The sequence below is a fragment of the Emys orbicularis genome, chromosome 8, assembly GCF_028017835.1.
Source record: "Emys orbicularis isolate rEmyOrb1 chromosome 8, rEmyOrb1.hap1, whole genome shotgun sequence".
Taxonomy (NCBI): Eukaryota; Metazoa; Chordata; order Testudines; family Emydidae; genus Emys; species Emys orbicularis.
Window position 1 is genome coordinate 68,560,413 of NC_088690.1, and position 22,238 is coordinate 68,582,650.

General features: G+C 45.2%; 1 protein-coding gene across 1 annotated transcript in view; it reads left to right on the forward strand.

Annotated features, from left to right (window-relative positions):
- Positions 1 to 22,238, forward strand: part of MTA1 (metastasis associated 1) — a 160,401-nt gene that overhangs the window by 30,780 nt on the left and 107,383 nt on the right. Inside the window, exon 2 of the mRNA XM_065409048.1 lies at positions 15,644 to 15,711. Coding sequence (XP_065265120.1) covers positions 15,644 to 15,711 — 68 coding nt within the window. The remainder of the gene's footprint in view (positions 1 to 15,643; positions 15,712 to 22,238) is intronic.

The window sequence follows — 22,238 nt, forward strand, 5'->3', positions numbered from 1 at the left end:
AGATCCACTGTGTTTCCTTTGTCTAAAATATCTGTTACCTTCTCAAAGAAGATCAGGTTGGTTTGGCACGATCTGCCTTTTGTAAAACCATGTTGTATTTTGTCCCAATTACCATTGACCTCAATGTCCTTGACTACATTATCCTTCAAAAATTTTTCCAAGACATTGCATACTACAGATGTCAAACTAACAGGCCTGTAGTTATCCGGATCACTTTTTTTCCCTTTCTTAAAAATAGGAACTATGTTACCGTATGACTGGAGAATTGCTTTAACCCCTGAGTTTACAGATTCATTACAAATTCTTGCTAATGGGCTTGCAACTTCATGTGCCAGTTCCTTTAATATTCTTGGATGAAGATTATCTGGGCCCACCCGATTTAGTCCCATTAAGCTGTTCGAGTTTGGCTTCTACCTCGGATGTGGTAATATCTACCTCCATATCCTCATTCCCATTTGTCATCCTACCATTATCCCTAAGCTCCTCATTAGCCTCATTAAAGACTGAGGCAAAGTATTTGTTTAGCTATTGGGCCATGCCTAGGTTATCCTTAACCTCCACTCCATCCTCAGTGTTTAGCGGTGCCACTTCTTCTTTCTTCTTTTTCTTATTTATATGGCTATAGAACCTTTTTCTATTGGTTTTAATTCCCTTTGCAATGTCCAACTCTACATGACTTTTGGCCTTTCAACTTTATCCCTACATGTTCTGACCTCAATAAGGTAGCTTTCCTTGCTGATCACTCCCATCTTCCACTTCTTGTAGGCTTTCTGCTTTTTCTTAATCACCTCTCTGAGATGCTTGGTCTACAATTCCTGCCTATGAATTTTCCCCCCTTTCTTGGGATGCAGGCTTCTGATAGTTTCTGCAACTTTGACTTGAAGTAATTCCAGGCCCCCTCTGCCTTTAGATCCACAAGTTCTTCATTCCAATCCACTTCCCTAACTAAATTCCTTAATTTTTTTTTTTTAAAGTTAGCCCTTTTGAAATCAAAAACCCTAGTCACAGATCTATTTTTGTTTATCCTTCCATTTAGTTTAAACTGAATTAGCTCATGATCGCTGAAATCAAGTTTGTCCCCTACAACCATTTCTTCTATGAGGTCCTCACTGCTCACCAAAACCAAATCTAAAATGGCATCCCCTCTTGTTGGTTCAGCACCTACTTGGTGAAGGAATCCATTAGCTATCGCATCCAGGAAAATCTGAGCCCTATTATTATTATTACTAGCACTTGTCCTCCAGTCTATATCTGGAAAGTTAGTCTCCCATGATCACACAATTCCCATTAGTATTTACTTCATTAAAAACATTAAAGAGGTCTCTATCCATATCCAAATCAGATCCTGGGGGTCTATAACACACCCCAAGCACTCTCCCAGGGGAGGCTCTAGTACCTTTCTTCCCCAATGGGATTTTTGCCCAGACAGACTCTGTCTTATCCATTCCATCCCTTCTTATTTCTTTACCATCTACCTCATCACTGATATACAATGCTACTTCTCCATTTTTGTCTTTCCTAAACAGCACATAGCCTTCAATACCTGTACTCCAGTCATGACCACTATTCCACCATGTTTCTGTTATCCCTATAATATCTGGTTTCACTTCCTGCACCAGTAACTCTAGTTCCTCCATTTTGTTACCTAGGCTCCTTGCATTGGTGTACAAACATCTTAGTTTTTGCTGTTTGGCTTCGCTCACATTCTTTACCCGATTAGGCCCAGACATTCTACTGCCATTATCACCTATTAGACTGGTATCTACACTACCCTTCCTCCTTATGTCCATTCTCCTACCCATGGCTGTATCATTTCTTACTTCGTTTTCTTCCCTCTCAATGTTAAAATCCGGCGTGGAGATTACCTGGACATCTCCCAACCATCTCCCCCCAATTCCTAGTTTAAAGCTCTCTTAATCAGTTGTGCCACCCTCCATCATAGAAGTCTATTTCCCTCCCTACTCAGGTGAAGTCCATCCCGAGAGAACAGTCCTCTGTCCATGAATGCCTCCCAGTGGCCATACATCCCAAAGCCCTCTTTATAGCACAACTCCCTGAGCCATCTGTTGATCGCCATAATCTTGTCACACCTTTGTTGCCCTTCTCTAGGAACAGGCAGAATCCCACTGAAGATCACCTGAGCCTCGATTTCCTTAAGTGTCTTCCCCAGCCTGGCATAGCCTCCGTTAATACATTCCAGCGAGAATCTAGCCGTATAATTTGTTCCCACACGAAGGACAATCAGTGGATTCTTTCTCGCTCCTGTTAGGATCCTCTTCAGCCTCAGGTCCACATCCCGTATCTTAGCACCCAGCAGACAGCACACTCTTCTGTTCTCTGGATCAGCTCTGGTTACAGGCCTGTCTATTCTTCTCAGTAAGGAGTCCCCAATCACGTAGACCTGCCTTCTCCTGGTGATGGTGCTATTCTCCAGTCTATCCCATGTTCCCTCTGGCTGCAAGTCCTCTTGATTCCTATTCGCCCTTGCAATCCTCCACAACCCAGCCCGTATACTCCTGGGGCTCATATTTGGTATTATCTCCATTGACTCTTCCCCTCTTCCTATAGGACTAGCTGCTCTTCTCTTCTTCCTTGCCCTCTCACCTTCAGTGATCACCTGCTGTGCCCCTTCTTTATTTTCCGACTCCGCAAACCTGTTCCTGAGCGCTCTTTCTCCTTCACTAGCCTGTCTTTTCCTCTGCCTGGTTCTCTTAGTCACCTGCTTCCACTGTCCACTTTCCTCACCCAGCAGTCTCCCCTCATAGTTCTTTGATCCTGCTTCCATCTGCAAGTCTGAGCTTTTCCCTTCAGACTCCTCATGTCCTCACTTGATGATTCCCTGTTCTGTTCATTCTCTGTGCGGCCCCTGGCATTGGCCCCTGTCAGAAGACAGCATACTGGGCTAGATGGACCTTTGATCTGACCCAGTTTGGCCGTTCTTATGTGTTGATGGTAGCCCGTGTTTCAGGAGAGACTCCCTGTCGTTCTGCTCTATATTTGTTACTCTGTGGAGCACAGAGCAGGTAGATTGGTTCTATATTTAGGGCTGTAAGTGGTAAAGCCAGTAGGCGAGGACACTTGGTCTCTCCTATCTGAAGTGCCTGATTTCCTCTTGTATTACTTGAGATGTCATGCTGCTTTTTTCTGTCACTGAAAATGATTTGGGAGTTGTAGCGGATAATCAGCTGAATATGAGCTCCCAGTGCAACGCTGTGGCCAAAAGAGCTAATGTGATCCTTGGATGCATAAACTGGGGAAACTTGAGTAGCAGTAGGGGGGTTACCTCTCTATTTGGTACTTGTGCAACTGCTATTGGAATGCTATTCCCAGTTCTGGCATTCACAATTCAAGATGAATGGTGGTACACTGGAGAGTGTTCAGAGAAGAGCTAAGAACATGATTAAAGTTTAGAAGCTCAATGTATTTAGCTTAACAAAGAGAAGGTTAAGGTGTGACTTGATCACAGTCTATAACAGGGGTTGGCAACCTTTCAGAAGTGGTGTGCCGAGACTTCATTTATTCACTCTAATTTAAGGTTTTGCATGCTAGTAATACATTTTTAACATTTTTAGACGGTCTCTTTCTATAAGTCTATAATATATAACTAAACTATTGTTGTATGTAAAGTAAATAAGGTTTTTAAACTGTTTTAGGAAGCTTCATTTAAAATTAAATTAAAATGCAGAGCCGCCAGGACCCGGGCAGTGTGAGTGCCACTGAAAATCAGCTCGCGTGCCGCCTTTGGCACGTGTGCCATAGGTTGCCTAACCCGTCTATAAGTATCTGCATGGGGAACAAATATTTAATAATGGACTCTTCAATCCAGCAGAGACAGATGTAACATGTTCCCATGGCTGGAAGTTGAAGCTAGACAAAATTCAGACTGGAAAGAAGGTGTATCTATTTAACAGTGAGAGTATTATCCACTAGAAAAATGTACCAAGGGTCGTGGTGGATTCTCCATCTCTGACCATTTTAAAATCATGATTGGCTGCTTTTCTAAAAGATCTGCTCTAGGAATTATTGTGGGGCAGTTCTCTGGCCTGTGTTGTACAGGAGATCAGACTAGAAGGGGCAGAGAGAGAAGCTCTGTACTAGTGCTTTCTCCCCTCCATTCCCCTTTGTCAGACCAACTGATATTTTCCCGACTGTGTCAGAACCTTTAGGCTCTCAATGTTCCATTGTCCATTTGTGAGCTTTATTCACTATCTAATGCATCTGAGGGTGCTGAGGGAGTTGGCTGATGTGATTGCAGAGCCGTCGGCCATTATCTTTGAAAATCCGTGGCGATTGGGCGAGATCCCAGATGATTGGAAAAAGGCAAATACAGTGCCCATATTTAAAAAAGGAAAGAAAGAGAACCTGGGGAACTACAGCCTCACTTCAGTCCCTGGCAAAATCATGGAACAGGGCCTCAAGGAATCCATTTTGAAGCACTTGGAGGAGAGGAAAGTGATCAGGAACAGTCAACATGGATTCACCAAGGGAAAGTCATGCCTCACCAACCTGATTGCCTTCTGTGATGAGATAACTGGCTCTGTGGATATGGGGAAAGCGGTGGATGTGATATATCTTGATTTTAGCAAAGCTTTTGATACAGTCTCCCACAGTATTCTTGCCAGCAAGTTAAAGAAGTATGGATTGGATGAATGGACTATAAAGTGGATTGAAAGCTGACTAGATTGTCGGGCTCAATGGGTAGTGATCAATGGCTCGATGTCTAGTTGGCTGCCGTATCAAGTGGTGTGCCCCAGGATCATCCTGGGGCTGGTTTTGTTCAACATCTTTATTAATGATCTGGATGATGGGATTAATTGCACCCTCAGAAAGTTTGCAGATGACACTAAGCTGGGTGGAGAGGTAGATACGCTGGAGGGTAGGGATAGGGTCCAGAGTGACCTAGACAAATTGGAGCATTGGGCCAAAAGAAATCTGATGAGATTCAACAAGTGCAGAGTCCTGCATTTAGGAAGGAAGAATCCCATGCACCGCTACAGGCTGGGGAACAACTGGCTAAACAGCAGTTCTGCAGAAAAGGACCTGGTGATTACAGTGGACGAGAAGCTGGATACGAGTCAGTAGTGTGCCCTTGTTGCGAAGAAGGCCAACGGCATATTGGGCTGTATTAGTAGGAGCATAGCCAGCAGATCGAGGGAAGTGATTATTCCCCTCTGTTCGGGACTGGTGAGGCCACACCTGGAGTATTGAGTCCAGTTTTGGTCCCCCCCCATTACACTGGTCTACAATTTTTGAGAAGTCGTCTGCTTCAGAGATAAAATGTGCTATTTATTATGTATTTTGATGTGCTGAATTCAAATATGACAATTAAAACAACTGGCTACTGTTTCTAAGATATTTAAGGTTTTACATTTTATGTCTATGTATATTGTGTAGATAGTAGAGTTTTAATCATCAATTGTAAACCTAGGTCTTTTCATGTGTTTATGGTTGCTTTACATGATAATATTTCACCTGTCCTGTTTATGTAACACTTTAAAAATCAGCAAAAGGGTTATAGAAATAAAATTTATTATGAAACAAAAGGCAAAAAACTATTATGTACATAGTTTAGTCCTATTCAGTGTCTACTCGGCGCTTCTTGGCTTGTCTCTTGTATTCATTAAATGGAGCATCTCTTGTCACTGTCCAGCAATAGTCTGCAAGCATTGATGGGCTCCATTTGCTCTGATAGCGTTTCTCCATTGTTGCAATGTCCTGGTGAAATCGCTCGCCGTGCTCGTCGCTCACTGCTCCGCAGTTCGGTTGAAAAAAATCTAGATGAGAGTGCAAAAAATGTGTCTTTAGTGACATGTTGCAACCAAGGCCTTGAGGAGGTTTTCCACCAACAACCTGTAGTTGTCTGCCTTGTTGTTTCTGAGAAAATTTATTGCCACTAACTGGAAGGCTTTCCATGCCGTCTTTTCCTTGCCACGCAGTGCATGGTCAAATGTTTCATCTCGAAGAAGTTCGCGAATCTGAGGACCAACAAAGACACCTTCCTTTATCTTAGCTTCACTTAACCTTGGAAATTTTCCACGGAGGTACTTGAAAGCTGCTTGTGTTTTGTCAATGGAGCCCATCAATGCTTGCAGACTATTGCTTTGTGTATCCAGTCTTCAGAGTAGCAGCCGTGTTAGTCTGTATCCGCAAAAATAACAGGAGTACTTGTGGCACCTTAGAGACTTTGTTAGTCTCTAAGGTGCCACAAGTACTCCTGTTATTTTTATGTATCCAGTCTGCAGACCAAGCAAGAGAGCAACAACCTTCAAATCGCCACAAAGCTGCCACTGATGTTGGTCATAGTTTATGCACCTCAAAAGTTGTTTCATGTTGTCATAGGTTTCCTTCATATGGACTGCATGACCAACTGGAATTGATGGCAAAACATTGCCATTATGCAGTAAAACAGCTTTAAGACTCGTCTTCGATGAATCAATGAACAGTCTCCACTCATCTGGATCGTGAACGATGTTGAGGGCTGCCATCACACCATCGATGTTGTTGCAGGCTACAAGATCACCTTCCATGAAGAAGAATGGGACAAGATCCTTTTGACGGTCACGGAACATGGAAACCCTAACGTCACCTGCCAGGAGATTCCACTGCTGTAGTCTGGAGCCCAACAGCTCTGCCTTACTCTTGGGTAGTTCCAAATCCCTGACAAGGTCATTCAGTTCACCTTGTGTTATGAGGTGTGGTTCAGAGGAGGAGGATGGGAGAAAATGTGGGTCCTTTGACATTGATGGTTCAGGACCAGAAGTTTCATCCTCTTCCTCTTCCTCATCTGACTCAAGTGAGAGTGATTCTGGTGCATCAGGAACCGGCAGTCCTCCTCCGTGGGGTACTGTGCGTATAGCTGATGGGATGTTTGGATAATGCACAGTCCACTTTTTCTTCTTTGACACACCTTTCCCAACTGGAGACACCATGCAGAAGTAACAATTGCTGGTATGATCTGTTGGCTCTCTCCAAATCATTGGCACTGCAAAAGGCATAGATTTCCTTTTCATGTTCAACCACTGGCGAAGATTTGTTGCAGCATATGTGTGGGGCCCACCTCTTGTCCTGATCTCCAATTTGGCAGCCAAAATAAAGGTGATAGGCTTTCTTAACCATAGTGGTTCTACTGCGCTTTTGTGATGCAAAAGTCACTTCACCACAAACATAGCAGAAGTTATCTGCACTGTTCACACAAGTACGAGGCATCTCTGCTCACTTTGGCTAAACAGAAATGTGTCCCTTTGCAAAATCAAACACTGACAAATAAGAGAGCACGACACTGTATGATTTCTAGAGCTGATATAGGGCAATTTGTTTAGCAGAGTGATGTAAGCTTCGTTATGATTGCATCATCCATGACTTCTAGGAATAATATGATGCAATTCATATCATGTATGACGCAATACCAGCTTCAGATTGCATCATTCATTGTTTTGCCTAAAAAGCAAGTACTGTCCAAACCCAGTCATAGATTTATTCATAGATCCAGTCAAAGATGTATTTTAGTCATTTCTGGTTTAAATTGAGATCCCTTCCCTTCATAACTCACTTATCCTCCGCCATTCCCAAGTCAAGGGTCGTATATACTGACCCAATAGCATATCTTGAAAACTAGAGCCAATCAACAATTTTAAGCATCATTTTCGTTCTCAGTGACCCAGAATTAGTAAAGTTTGACTACATTTATTTCAGAAGCATTTTGGCTGTAGAGCAGTGTTACAGGAGGGATGTGGACAGATTGGAGAGAGAGTCCAGCGGAGGGCAACAAAAATGATTAGGGGGCTGGGGCACGTGACTTACAAGCAGAGGCTGAGGGAACTGGGTTTGTTTAGTCTGCAGAAGAGAAGAGTGAGGGGGGATTTGATAGCAGCCTTCAACTACCTGAAGTGGGGGGTTCCAAAGAGGATGGCGCTTGGCTGTTCTTAGTGGTGGCAGATGACAGAAAAAGAAGCAATGGTCTCAAGTTGCAGTGGGGGAGGTCTAGGTTGGATATTAGGCAACACTGTTTCACTAGGAGAGTGGTGAAGCACTGGAATGGGTTACCTAGGGAGGTGGTGGAATCTCCATCCTTAGGGGTTTTTAAGGCCTGGCTTGACAAAGCCCTGGCTGGGATGATTTAGTTGATGCTTTGAGCAGGGGAATGGACTAGATGACCTCCTGAGGTCTCTTCCAACCCTAATATTCTATGATGTACAGATACAGTTTTCTGAAAACGTCGGCAGTTGGGCAGGTGGTGATAAGGAAATAGTGCACCTCTTTGTGCAAATTTTGTTGAGGAAACATAGAGTAGTTTTAGTAATCCTATAGCATTAAAGTTAGTGGTAGATGATTTATTCATGTGACCAGTTTAGTTTAGTTTTCAAACTTTTCTTTTTCTGTCAACCCTCCCTTCTCTTCTCCCCCCCCCCCCTTTCCTTCCAGTGTTCTGGAAGATTCATATAATTGATGGATAATGTGGACAAGGAGCTTTGTTTCCTAATCTCTCTAAATTCCTGAGAGAGGCTGTGGGAACTTAACCACATTATGTATGTATAACGTCTGATGCATCAGCAAGAGTAACTCATCTTTACAAGAGTCCCCCGTCCTCTAAAGCACCATTTTAAGAGAGAACTCACTGAATTTTAATTTTTTATAATGAGCTCACTGAAGTATGTCTTTGTAATAATATTTCTACTCTAGTTGGAAATGTATAGATCTTAAGAGCTATTGAGAGAATGTGAATGCTGTTCCACCCTCTGCTCTTTGGACTTTTTTTTACTTGATTCGTAACTCTCTATAATAATAAAAAAGGCTAAAATATAAATATTTCCAACTAGCTTCAGTAATGTGGACTGGATCACACTTATCTTCTTCACCTATTGAATTCTTGGTGGGCCCCTTAATGTGTGTGAGACTGATTTGAAACATGTATGGTAAGCGTTTGGTGTGTATATAAATTAAAGTTGAAATCTAAGACCTATTAGCGAACAAAAGCTTTATGGTATCACTAATGTTTTGGTGCAATGGTTTAAATATACTCCTTAGTGAGTATTTCATCTGCAGAGAGTTTGCTACTGTTGATGCTTGGTGGCTACCCATCACCTTCCTTTCCGTAGCCACTAAAAAGGGCACACCTACCTATCTGTAGTTTGTTAGTGTGGGTGATGCCGAGATTTGGTTACAGATACTTATCATGAACTTGTAAATCGTGCTGTACTGTCCACTTCAAATATAGTTCGTTTTAGTTTAAAAAAGAAACAAACTAGAAATCCTGTATCTGGTATATTTGCAACCATAAACTGTTAGTGGCTGCTCTACGCTAGCTTTTGGCAAGTCTATAATCTCTAATGATAAAAACTGATTGTTTTACCCGTGCCGGATTTTGTAATAAGATCTTGTATTAGATGCACATTATTACAATTTTTCAATTAAGGTTGTCATTTTATTTTACATTCTGTTGTTTGAGAAATAGTTTGCAGAATGTAATTGAAGGTTTGTAATGCCTACTTATGCAGGGATGGTGTTGAGGTTGTGTGTTCATATGAAAACTTTGACATTTATTTACTTTTGAGTTCTCAGATTTTCAGTCTTAGAGTTCATGAATGTAATTTCTTTGCACTTAGACCCAAATCCTCAGCCTATTGCTGAGCCAATCAAGTAACTGGGGTGAATGGCAGCTAGTTGTGTGGGGGGCACAGGGAGAAAGGAATCATTCATCCCTTCCCCATGTCATGAAGCCTTCTCTGAAGTAGTCAACATAACCCTAACAAGGCTCCTTTGTGAGACAAAGTGGGAGGATTTCCGTAGCAGCAGATTCCTTCTGCCAACCTGTTGATGTGCTGGGAGCCACTGCGACACAGAGGATTTTTAATGAATCTGTAAACGTGGGGGGTCGTACCCTATGACTGGAGAATTGCTAATATAGTTCCTATTTTAACAAAGGGGAAAAAAGTGGTCCAGGAAACTACAGGCCTGTTTGACCTCAATTGTATGCAAGGTCTTTGAACAAATTTTGAAAGAGGTGAACGGTAATTAATACAACATGGTTTTACAAAAGGTAGATTGTGACAGACCAACCCGATCTCCTTCTTTGAGAAGCTCACTGATTTATTTTTTTTAGACAAAAGAAATGCAGTGGATCTAATCTGCCTGGATTTCAGTAAGGCATTTAATAGTTTCACATAAAAAATTATTAGTTAAATTGGAGAATATGGGGATTAATATGAGAATTAAGAGGCGAATAAGAAATTGGTTAAAGGGGTGACTGCAGCGGGTTGTACTGAAAGGTGAACTGTCAGCCTGGAGGGAGGTTACTAGTGGAGTTCCTCAGGGATTGGTCTTGGGACCAATCTTATTTAACATATTTTTATTACTGACCTTGGCACAAAAAGTGGGAGTGTGCGCTAATAAGGTTTACGGATGACACAAAGTTGTGAGATATAGCCAGTACAGAGTATTGAATATACCTGAATATCATACAAGAAGATCTGGGTGACCTTTTAAACTGGAGTAATAGAAATGGGATGAAATTTAATAGTGCAATGTGCAAGGTCATGCATTAGGGACTATAACAACAAGATTTTTTGCTATAAGTTGGGGACTTAGTTGGGAGTGACAGAGGAGAAGAAAGACCTAAGGCTGTTTGTTGATCACAGGATAACTATGAGCCGTCAATATGAAAAAGGCTAATGCAATCCTAGGATGCATCAGGCGAGCTATTTCCAGTAGAGACAGGGAAGTGTTAGTACCATTATACAAGGCACTGGTGAGACCTCATCTGGAATACTGTGTGCAGTTCTGGTCTCCCATGTTTCAGAAAGATTAATTCAAACTGGAACCGGTGCAGCAAAGGGCTGCTAGGATAATCCGAGGAATGGAAAATCTGCCTTATGAAAGGAGACTTGGTCAGCATGACTTGTTTAGCCTAACCAAAAGAAGGCTGAGGAGAGATATGATTGTTCTCTATAAATACATTAAAGGGATAAATACCAGTAGGGTGACCAGACGTCCCGATTTTATCGGGACTGTCCCGATATTTGCTTCTTTGTCCCGCGTCCCGACCAATGTTTGGTCGGGACACTGGACAAAAAAGAAATTTTGCCCTCCGCTCTGGCGCTCGCGCCGGCTCCGCCCCCTCCTTCCCCCATTGGCTCCCTCCTCAAATCCCTGCCCTGGCCCCGCCTCTTCCCCAACCACGCAGCATTCCTCCTCCCTCCCAGCCTTGCAGCATGGCGGCGCAAGCCTGGAGGGAGGGGGTGGCGGCGGTGCGTGGATCCTGGAGCTGGTGAGTCAGCTCTGGCACCCGGGCACCGGGCGGGCAAAGGGGGGTTGGCAAGGGAGGGAGACGGGGGGGCTCAGCTGTGAACCCCCCCGCCGTGCCAGAGGGCTTCTGCCCGGGCTGCTGCACCCGGGGCTGGGAGCGCAGCCTGCAGGCTGCTCCAGCCCTGCAGCCCACGGGGCAGCGCGGTGGGTCCGGTCGGGGGCAGCGCGGAGCGGGCAGGGGCCAGGTGGGCGGCGCGGGGGCGTGGGCCGAATCCCCGCTGCTGCCAGGGAGCCCCGCGCCTCTCCCTCCCGCTCGCGGCTGCTGCTCCTTCCCGGCGGGACGTGCCCCCCGGCCTGCCCTGCGCACATGCGGCGCGCGTCCAGCTGCTCCTTCCCGGCGGGAGGGAGACTAGGCGCGGGGGACGCGCGCCGCATGTGGCCGGGGCAGCGGGAGGCGCGTCCCGCTGGGAAGGAGCCACAGCCGCGAGCGGGAGGGAGAGGCGCGGGGCTCCCTGGCAGCAGCGGGGATTCGGCCCCTGCCGCCCACCCGGCTCCTGCCCTCTCCGTGCTGCCCCCGCCCGGACCCACCGCGCCCCGCATATGCCCGTGGCGGGCCGGGGGGCAGGAGGCTCCGCGGGGAGGGCAGCGCGCGCGGCCGGGGCCTGCTAATGCCCCAGGCCCCTTTAAAACTTTTTTTTTTTTTTTTGCTCCGCCCTCCCCCCCCCCCCTTTTTTTTGCTCCTCCCCCCCCCCTTTTTTTTTTGCTCCTCCCCCCCCCTTTTTTTTTTGCTCCTCCCCTGTCCCGATATTTTATAGTACTAATCTGGTCACCCTAAATACCAGGGAGGGAGAGGAGTTATTTAAGTTAAGCGTTAATGTGGACACAAGAACAAATGGCTATAAACTGGCCATCAACAAGCTTAGGCTCAAAATTAGGTGAAGGTTTCTAGCTATCGGAGGAGTGAAGGTCTGGATTGGCAGATTCCCTGGGTTTTTTTGCCTTCCTCTGCAGCATGGAGCATAGGTCACTTGTAGGTTTAAACTGGAGTAAATGATTAATTCTCTGTAACTTGAAGTCTTTAAACCATGATTTGACAATTTTAGTAACTCAGCCAGAGATTAGGGGTTTATTTCAGAAGTGGATGAGGTTCTGTGGCCTGCAATATGCAGGAGGTCAGACTGATGATCATGATGGTCCCTTCTGACTTTCAAGTCTGAGCCTACAAGAGCTGTGTGGCGCGCACACACACACACGCACCCCCCCCCCCCTACTCAGTGCGTGCCCCCTCATAAGAAAATTCACTAGTTCTGCTGTGGGGGTGGTTTCCTCTAATTTAGTTATTGTTCCATTAATTCTTAATGTTTGTAAAGTGCTAAATGTTGTTACTCCTTCAGATTGCCTGTTCTAGAATTAGTCACAGTCAGTCATTTTAACCCTTCGCTCCTACTTCATGTAATGTACCGGGCTGGTGCTTTCTTGTGTTTTAAAAAATGACCCTTTGAAGTTCAGATAATACAGATAAGATTCAAACATTGGATCCTTTTCCAAACCAAATACAAATTCCAGACTTTTGAGGTTTGTCCATTGCTAACTCTTAAACTCCGAATAGATGCAAGATTTAAAGAGGAAGTGGCTGTTGCAGAGAAAGGAAGAGGGTTCAGTCCTCGGTCCTTCATGCCAAGATAATGGTAGCCAACCTAAGGAACTGGAGATACTCTTTTTGATTTCATGGAGTGCTGTTGTTGTGGTGTCCTTACAGTTCATCATGATTTTTAATCATTTAGGCAACACAGTGTGTGCATGTAGTGATAGTTGATCCTTCCCATGCAGCATTGTAACTCTTGTCATCACATAAATGCAATGTCACAGGTGAAAATACTGCCCTGCATTGTCAAGGTGTCCTGCCCACATTTTGTATCTCTGTAACTTTATTTGAAAGACTAGACACTGTTTTTTTTTCTCTTAGTACTCTGGTGCATGCTTGCTGACTTCAGTGGGGATGCACTGGTTCATGGACTACAGAATACCTCACTCTTGTCTAGCTGCTGAGAGGGGATCTAGTCAACTCTGATTTATTAGCTCAGCACTCCCCACTGTTCTCCAGCACCCGTAGGTTGACAAGTGAATTGTTGCACTGATTAGTGCTCCATTCGCTCAGTTAGACAACTTGCAGACCTGTGGACTCCAACATGCAGTGCCCTAAAAAGGCTGTATAATCAGCAGTTGAGTATCATTACTGTGGGCAGTTAGAAGGGAATGTTGTGGGACCAGGGTTCAGTTCACTGAAGCCTGAGCATGCTCTCCTATTCTTTTCTACCCTTGCTCCCATTGAATTCAGCCCAGATTACTGTTGCAGCAGGGAATTTCATCGGATCTTTGGTGTCTCACTCCAGAGGCAGAGAACCTCTGTACTCTTCTTTTCCCCTTGAACAAGAGGAAAAAGAGAAGAAACTCTGGTATTACAGACCATTTTTATGAGAATTTAATATGGGGGCCAAAGTCAGACTTATAACTGAAAACAATTGTCAGCTCTAACTATGAAAGTGCCATTGCCTCAACAAACATATCATCATGGCAGGTCCTGCCAGCGTGCTCAGGGTTGAGTAAGACATGGTTCCTTCCCTGAGGGGTTATTGAGTTTAAAATCAAAATAAAGGTGAGACGCAATTTCCTTTTGGATTCTCCTCTCCCCCCCCCCCCCATCTTAGCTTTAGTAGATTGATATCAAGAGCTACTTTAGTTGGACCTGGACAAGAAATCCACTAATGCTTAATAGCTGGACAGAGGGCCAGTATCACAGGATGGTTGGCCCTTTAAGGGGAGTTTGGCCCAGCCCCATCTCTGACTAATCACTGCCTCCCACAGAGGTTAAGGATCAGGTGATAGGTGGAAGATTACCTAGTCCTCATAAAAATGAGCAAGAGCTCAGTTGCTAAGGAAAAATTCAGGGAGGTAGTCTAGGTGGAGGGAAAGAACCCAATTTATAGGAGACTCTCAGGCAGAGGGCCTAAATAGTGTAATCCTGTTGGAAGCTGACCCTGAAGGAAAAGGGAGCAGAGAGGCTCTCCTTGAGTCCCAGGCAGACAGCTTGTGGAGTGTCCTGCTGTAGGAAGTAGATTGGTCCCTGCAGGAGACCCAAGTCAGGGAAAAGAGCATAACTGATATGAACATGTGCCAAGTGGTTTTATTTTGAAATAAAACCAACGCCCTGAAAAAAGAGGGACTAGAATCCTGTAGCTGGCAAGTGTTCTTTGGTGTGTGGGCTGGTGAGAGAGCTCACTGTCTTACAGGCAGTTAAAATATATTTATGTAATTGCTAAAACTTAAAGTAGGAGCATATAACAATTAAGTATATTTGATTGTATCCCATTCCCCCACCTTTCATATATTTTGCCTTAAATTACAAGGTCTTGGAGACAGTTCCTGTCTTGAACTCTCTAAATGTACAGTGCCGAGAAGTTTTTTCCTAGGGGACAGATCACTGGACTGGGACAAAGGAGACCTATGCTCTGTTCCCAGTTCTGCCACTGGCCCACTGTCTGACCTTGGTCAGGTCACAGTCTCATTCTGTGCCTCAGTTTCCCTATCTGTAAAATGGAGATGATACTAACCCCCTCTATTCAGTGCTTTGAATCTACTGATGAAAAGTGCTTTATAAGAGCTGGATATTATTACTCAATCTCAGAGTTAGGAGTTCCCATACCGCACTCCCATGAGGGATTAATATTAAGTCATATGCATGGTGACAGCAGTTTTACTGACATGGCTTATGTTTCTGGGGTTTACAGAAGAATCAAATTTTGGTGAGAGATTAGGAAGGAGAGGGTGTGTCTGTGGATAGGGGCAGTTTCAGGCATAGAAATAAGGGTAAATAAGAATCGGATAAAGAGAACAAAAGAGAAATGAGGCATTATTCATAGGTGAAGCAAATGGGAGAGAGGATGAGACAGGCTGGGGGACAGAATTAAGCCAAGTCTTGAAGGCAAGGACAAGAAGCTAGAACTTGATATGGAAGGAGAGAAGAGGCAAGTAAAGGGACTTGTACGTGGGGACGTGGTCTATCTCAGGAAGATATCTTAAACATTGCTTTCTGAATGCACAGGTAGCAAGAGAACTTCTTTTGTAACTTACCCCATTTAGAGGGTGGGATTTTACAGCCTTCAAATGTCATTAATACTGGTTTCTTATATTAAATGTTAAGTGACGTTAAACTGGATTATGATTATGCATCTCTTTAGTTACTGGATTTAGATGGGTCACTGGAATTGTGCTTGCTGCTAAAATGAAAGTAGTGCAGTGCCATTTTGTGTATTTGGGGTTTTTAAGCAATGCCATTTCAAGTGTTTATACTTTGAAGTAAAACATACTTCTTAACTTTTGCTTTCCTTCTGTATTTTTTCAGATTACGTCTACTTTGAAAATTCTTCAAGTAACCCTTACTTGATACGAAGAATAGAAGAACTCAATAAGGTAATGCAGTGCTAATGTATTTTCCCAGGTGTCTGAAACTGTTGGCTGTATTTTCTGATGTTATTTGAATTGAAAATAACTTCATCTACTTTACCTCCCTCTTTTTCCGTTTGAAATAATTGGCAGTATCTTTTTTAAGCTGCTAGCAACTACAAAATATTATACCACCTGATCATTGCCTGGAGTATCTGGGGGCAGTCACTCATTCAAGAGGTGCTTGTCATGTGCTGTCTAAAAAGGCCAGAGAACACAAACTGAAAGTCATCCTGATGGTGACCCTACCCTCCCACTTTGGCCTGTCAGGCAAGGTTTAGTCTGCAGTTCTTAAACTCTTGGTGCTGTGATTGTTTGATCCAAAGGTGAAATATAAGTTGACCTGGAGAGAGGATGAAGAGCCTTGTGGTTTAAACTCCCTGAGAGCCTCTCTTATGAGGAAGAAGTAGACCAGATCCTCAAGTCAACCAGCTGAAATCTTTCTCTTCTCATGGTCCCTGGAGCTGGTGTATTGTTTGTGTTCTTAGTCCTCAGAACATTCCTTCTTGCTTGGAGGCGAAAAAGCAGCATGATAGGCACTGCCATTCCAGTAGAGCAGATGAAAGGTTATAAGGGGGCTGGGGAAAGGAATCTGAATCCTTTTGTACTGAGGATGAATTTCAACACAGAGCGCCTGTTCTGAAGCCCTCAACTGCTGTCCCTACCACACAGTATCATTTTAGATTTTAACCCCAAGTACAATTCTATTCAGTCCCTTGCAGTCTGTGCAGAGGGAACTTGGTGTCATCTTCTTGGGGTTGGACCCAAATCATCCAGTTGCCATCAGAGATTGGCTAAGGAAATTCAGTGGTTGTGGGGAAATTTGTCCTTTTTAAAGCTGCTTTGTTGTTGTATCCTTCAAAAGTTACCTGTAGATTTGCGATCTGGAATAGTGGATGTGAAGTCCAGGTCATCCTTGTAATCACTCTGTTTTGGTATCAGGTCTCCTGTGGAGGAAGTTTGTGTCCCCTCAATGGGGGATACAGTGATAACCACATTTAGCACATACTGAGGAGGTTATCAAAGGCCTTGTCTACACTGGCAAGTTTCTGCGCAGTAAAGCAGCTTTCTGTGTTGTAACTCCCAAGGTGTACACACTGCCAACCCACTTAGTGCACAGAAACTGTACAGTTGCAGCGCTGTAAAAAACCACCCCGATGAGAGGTGTAGAGCTTTCTGTACTGGGGCTACAGCGCCGCGGTGCAAGTGTAGACACCCTGGTCGATTACAGCGCTGCGATTGGCCTCCGGGAGGTGTCCCACAATGCCTATTCTTGCCTCTCTGGTCATCAGTTTGAACTCTACTGCCCTGCCCTCAGGTGACCAACCGTGAGCCCCACCCCTTACTTTCCTTGAGAATTTTGAAAGTCCCTTCCTGACTGCTCGGTGATGCGTGCAGTGGTCTCAGTGCATCTTTCCAGGTGACCATGTCTGCTCCACGCACCAGGCCTGGAGCAAAGCCAAGCAGCTGGACCTCATCAGCATTTGGGGAGAGGAGGCTGTCCAGTCCCAGCTGCACTCCAGCTGTGGGAATTATACCTAATGACAGATTTCATGGTGCATGACAGAAAGGGGCCATGACTGGGACACACTGCAGTGCAGGGTCAAAGTGAAGGAGCTGTGTAATGACTACCATGAGGCACGGGAGGCAAATCACCACTTCAGTGCTGCGCCCATGAGCTGCCAGTTCTACAAAGAGCTGGACGCAATACTCTGCGACCCCCACCTCCACCGCGAAGGCCACTGTGGATACTTCGGTGGCTCGCATGCTAGTCGAGAGTGGACTGAGCCAGGAGAAGGAGATCTTGGACGAAGATGTGGAGCGGGAGGGGGACCCCCAGAAGCAGAGTGAGGCTCTGAGGTCAGAGATGCATGCAGCCAGGAGCTCTTCTCTACCCCAGAGGAGCCTAGCCAGTCACAGCTGTCGGAGCTTGGTGAAGCGCAAACAGGAGAGGAGGCCTTTGGTAAGTGGCTTTGATTTTGGGAATCTCTGAAGTGAGTTGTTGGGAGCAGAAAGGTTGCAGAAAGAGGGCTTGTGTCTGTATGATGTGCGTACCACCACATGCCTGGTCTGAGCGGCAGAACAGGGTTGTTGATTGACTCCCTCACTTCACAGGAATCTGCCTCAGAGATCTCCAGGAAACTCTCATGGAGATACTGGCAATCCACTGCCACAGGTTCTTTGGCAGAGCTGCTTTGTTTCTTGCCCCATTAAGGGTAACTTTCCCATGCCACTCTGCTGTCACGGGGGGCGGGGAAGAAGCCGGGGGCGTGGGGGGGACCATTGGTGCATAAAGGCAAGCCACATAAGGGCCAGGGTGGAAGCCGCAGTCTTGGAGAAGACCCTCCTTTGATTCCCTGCTCACCCTCAGCAGCAAGTTATCGTCCATAATGAACACAGCTTGTGGAAAATGTGGGGACAGTAATGATTATAAGGCCCCCACCCCACAGTACTGGTTTTCCCCAAGAGCCACGTGCCCGGTATACAGTATGGTCCTGGAACACTGATTTTTTTCCCCCTGCCCCTGCGGCTACTCACCATTTTGGGGGGCTTGTGGCTCATGTACACTTATCTGGGGTCAGCCAGTTAGTGACAGGTTTGTGAGTACTGGCTGTGTTTTAAAGCACTGAATCAGTGGTCTGTGTGTTGCAAACAATACTGCTTTTGTAAAATGTTGCATTTTGGCTTCACAGATATGACTTTGGGAGCCCAGCCTCCCTCTTTATCGCTGGCTGAACGGCTGCGCAGAATTAGAAAGTGGCCACGAAGAACTAAAGAGGACTTTTTGTGTGATGTCATGATGCACTCCGCAGCCAAAAAATAAGAATTGAAGGAGTGGCGGGACAGCGAGAAGAGGGACCGAATGGAGAATGTGGCGTGCCAGAACGAAGCCATGGAAAGGCTCTTAAAAAATATGGAGCACCAAGCAGACACGCTCCAGGTGCTACTAGCACTGCAAACCCAGCAGTTCCGTGCCCGTCCTCCCTTGCAGCTGCTGTCGCGAAATTCTTTCCAATGCGTCCCCCAGACACCGCCAACACACTCTTATCAACCTCTTGGCTCCAATCTGTACTCCTCCCCTGCCACAGTCCAGCACTGTGCACTCCCAGTACCCACTGCACTCAACACCCATCCCTCTGCAGTTTAGCCCTGCTGAAGTACAGTACCCACTGCACTGTACTCCAAAGGAGAAGGTTGGATATGATACCTGGACATACACAAATTTTTAACCGTCCCGGAACCCCACCTACTCCTCAAACCCTCCCTTCCACTATCCCCCTCAGTGCTGAATTTTTTTCCTCTCTCTCTCCTCCAGTTGTTGTTTTTTAAATAAAATAATTGTTTTGGTTTGAAAGCCATCTTTATTCCATGAATTGAAAGCAAACAGAGCCCCGCAAAGCAACAGGCAATTTTCTTAAACCTTCATATTGCATCGTCTGCACCAATCACAATCCCCTCCTAGCATTACAAGCACTGCACTCCCAAGCATAGCAACAAATATTAGTGGCTTTCAGCTTCAAATTGCTGCCTCAAGGCATCCCTGATCCTTATGGCCCCATGCTGTGCCCCTCTAATAGCCCTGGTCTCTGGTTGTTCCATTTCAGCCTCCAGGCGCTGAGCCTTACCAGTCCAGTCCTGAGTGAAACTTTCACCTTTTCCTTCACAAGTATTATGGAGCGTACAGCATGTGGCTATAAGCATAGGAATATTGTCATCTGCCAGGTCCAGCCTCCCATATAGGCAGCGCCAGCGGGTCTTTAAACGGCCAAAAGCACACTCCACAGTCATTCTGCACTTGCTCAGCCTGTTGTTGAACCGCTCCTTGCTGCTGTCAAGGTGCCCCGTGTATGGCTTCATAAATCACGGCATTAAAGGGTAGGCGGGGTCTCCCAAGATCACTGTGGGAATTTCGACTTCCCCTACGGTGATCTTCTGGTCCGGGAAGAAAGTCCCTGCTTGCAGCTTCCTGAACAGGCCAGTGTCCCAAAAGATGCGTGTGTCATGCACCTTTCTAGACCAGCCTGCGTTAATGTCTGTGAAATGCCCATGGTGACCTACAAGCGCCTGGAGAACCATTGAGAAATACCCCTTGTGATTAATGTACTCGGTGGCTAGGTGGTCTGGTGCCGGAATTGGAAGATGCGTGCCATCTATCGCCCCTCCGCAGTTAGGGAAACCCATTTGTGCATAGCCATCCACAATGTCACACACGTTGCCCAGAGTCACGGTCTTTCAGAGCAGGGTGTGATTAACGGCCCTGCACACTTCTGTCAACATGAGTCCAACGGTCGACTTTCCCACTCCGAACTGGTTAGCGACCAATCGGTAGCAGTCTGGAGTAGCCAGCTTCCACAGTGTAATCGCTATGCACTTCTCCAACAGCAGGGCAGCTCCCATTCTCATGTCCTTGCACCGCAGAACTGGGGTGAGCTCATCACACAGTCCCACAAAAGTGGCTTTCCTCATGCAAAAGTTCTGCAGCCACTGCTCGTCATCCCAGACATGCATGACCATGTGATTCCCACCACTCAGTGGTTGTTTCCTGAGCCCAAAAGTGGCGTCCTGCTGTGGTCAGCACCTCCGTGAATGCCACAAGAAATCTCATGTCGTAGCTAGGAGGCGTGGCGAGATCAATGTCAAATTGCTCTTGCCTCACTGCCACTCGTGACATGTTAGTGAGAGCGAGCAGCATATTGGTCAACAGTGCGGGATCCATTCCTGCAGACCAAAGAGGCAGAGCGCTCAGTACACAAACCGTTGAAACATGGCACTAAATGCGGAGGGAAGCACAGGGATTGCTGGGATGTGAAGCAATGCATCACGGGCCATTGGGATAGGACCCAGGATGCCCCGCGACCCCCTCTGCCAGAGGAAGAGATGCTCTGTGGGATAGCTGCCCAGAGTGCACTGCTCCGAATACCACTGCAAGTGCCTCAAGTGTGAACACGCTAATGCGCAGGCAGCTGACAGTGTGAACACACAGCAGCAGTTTCCCTTCAGTATTTTCTGAGCGGTGCTGTAACTGCCAATGTAGACATACCCAAAGATAGACTTGTTTGTCTTGCGGCAGTATCGGTGTCTGAAGTCTTTCCTCTAGAATGGTCAGGGAACTAAATTTCTGGGAGATGCATATAGCAAGTCATAATCCCTATCAAGAAGAGAGGCATTTTCTCCACTACTATGAACACTTCTAGTTCTGAGGAAAGTAAGTGGGTCAGGATTCTTGAGATCTTAATGGCTCCAGACCAAGTGTGGTATTTGGATCTATTGACAGTTTCCTGGGAAACTTTCCTCCTTTCTCCCAGTGTTACAAAGAGGGTCAAATTCTCAACCCAGATCTAGAAATCTGCCATCTTGTGCCTTGGATTATGGGTCCTCACATTTTCAGAATAATCCAAAATTGTTAAATATTTAAGATAAACTTGGTCAAAGTCTTCAAGCCTAGCACCAGAGACCTCTATGCCTCTGATTGGGATCATTTTTACATGTGCACATAAGTGTTGCCTGATGTTTCTAATTCTAGATCATTTGATAAAATTAAAGATCTTGATTGTTGTCCTTCCACCATTAAGGTTTTAGTAGCTACCTTATATATTGGCCTTTTATTTTCTTGTGCGTGGAATGGCACTCTTCATTCACCTTTGATTTTCTGGGTGGGCTTTTACATCTCTATTCCCCAAACTGCTGGTCTAAGCAGCCTTGAGATTTAAATCTAGATCTTGCAGAACTCATCAATGCACTGCTCTGGGATACTGTAGCTTAAGTTTTGTTTTCATCATTCAGGCATTTTGGGGAGAAATCTACAAGAGAATTGAGATCTGCTCAGAGTTCATGCAAATAGATAAAACTATGCGAGCAAGCCTGTTTGTTACGAACAGAAATATACAGTCAACTTCAAAAATGGTTAGGAATATTACCTTATTTTAAGGAAAACAAAAGAGACAAATACAAAAACTCACCCTTTTTCATATAGTTGTCATTGACAAAAATGTTGCTGCCTGTTGCATTTTTATTGTTGCTCTTTTTGGAACTACCCTTGAGCTACTTACTCTTCAATTGGGAGAACCTTGCGCATGTGCTATGAACTTGACTGATTCTTTCTATCCCTTCAAACTCTGAAGGGACAGAGAAGGGGAACCTTTTGGAGTTGTTAGTTATCTTTGCAACTTAATTTTTTTTATTGTACTTTTTTGAGACATTAACTTCTCAAAAGTTGGCTTTGATTGGCTAACCTTTTTTTTTTTTTTTTTTTTTCTGCAAAGCTTTTGGTTCCCACTAGATTAGGAATTGACTGGAAAGTTGTAAGAGTGGTAAATTATTCTTTCGGGCAGTGTGCAATCCCCAGTGTGAGGCTGGTTTGCTCTCCTACTGAAACTGCTGCCCTGAGACCTCGGTGTGACAGTTCTGCAGGAGAAGTAGAATTACAAAGAAAAGACCAGATTCTGATCTCCTTACTCCTATTGAATAGTACCTGACACCACTTGGATCAGTTT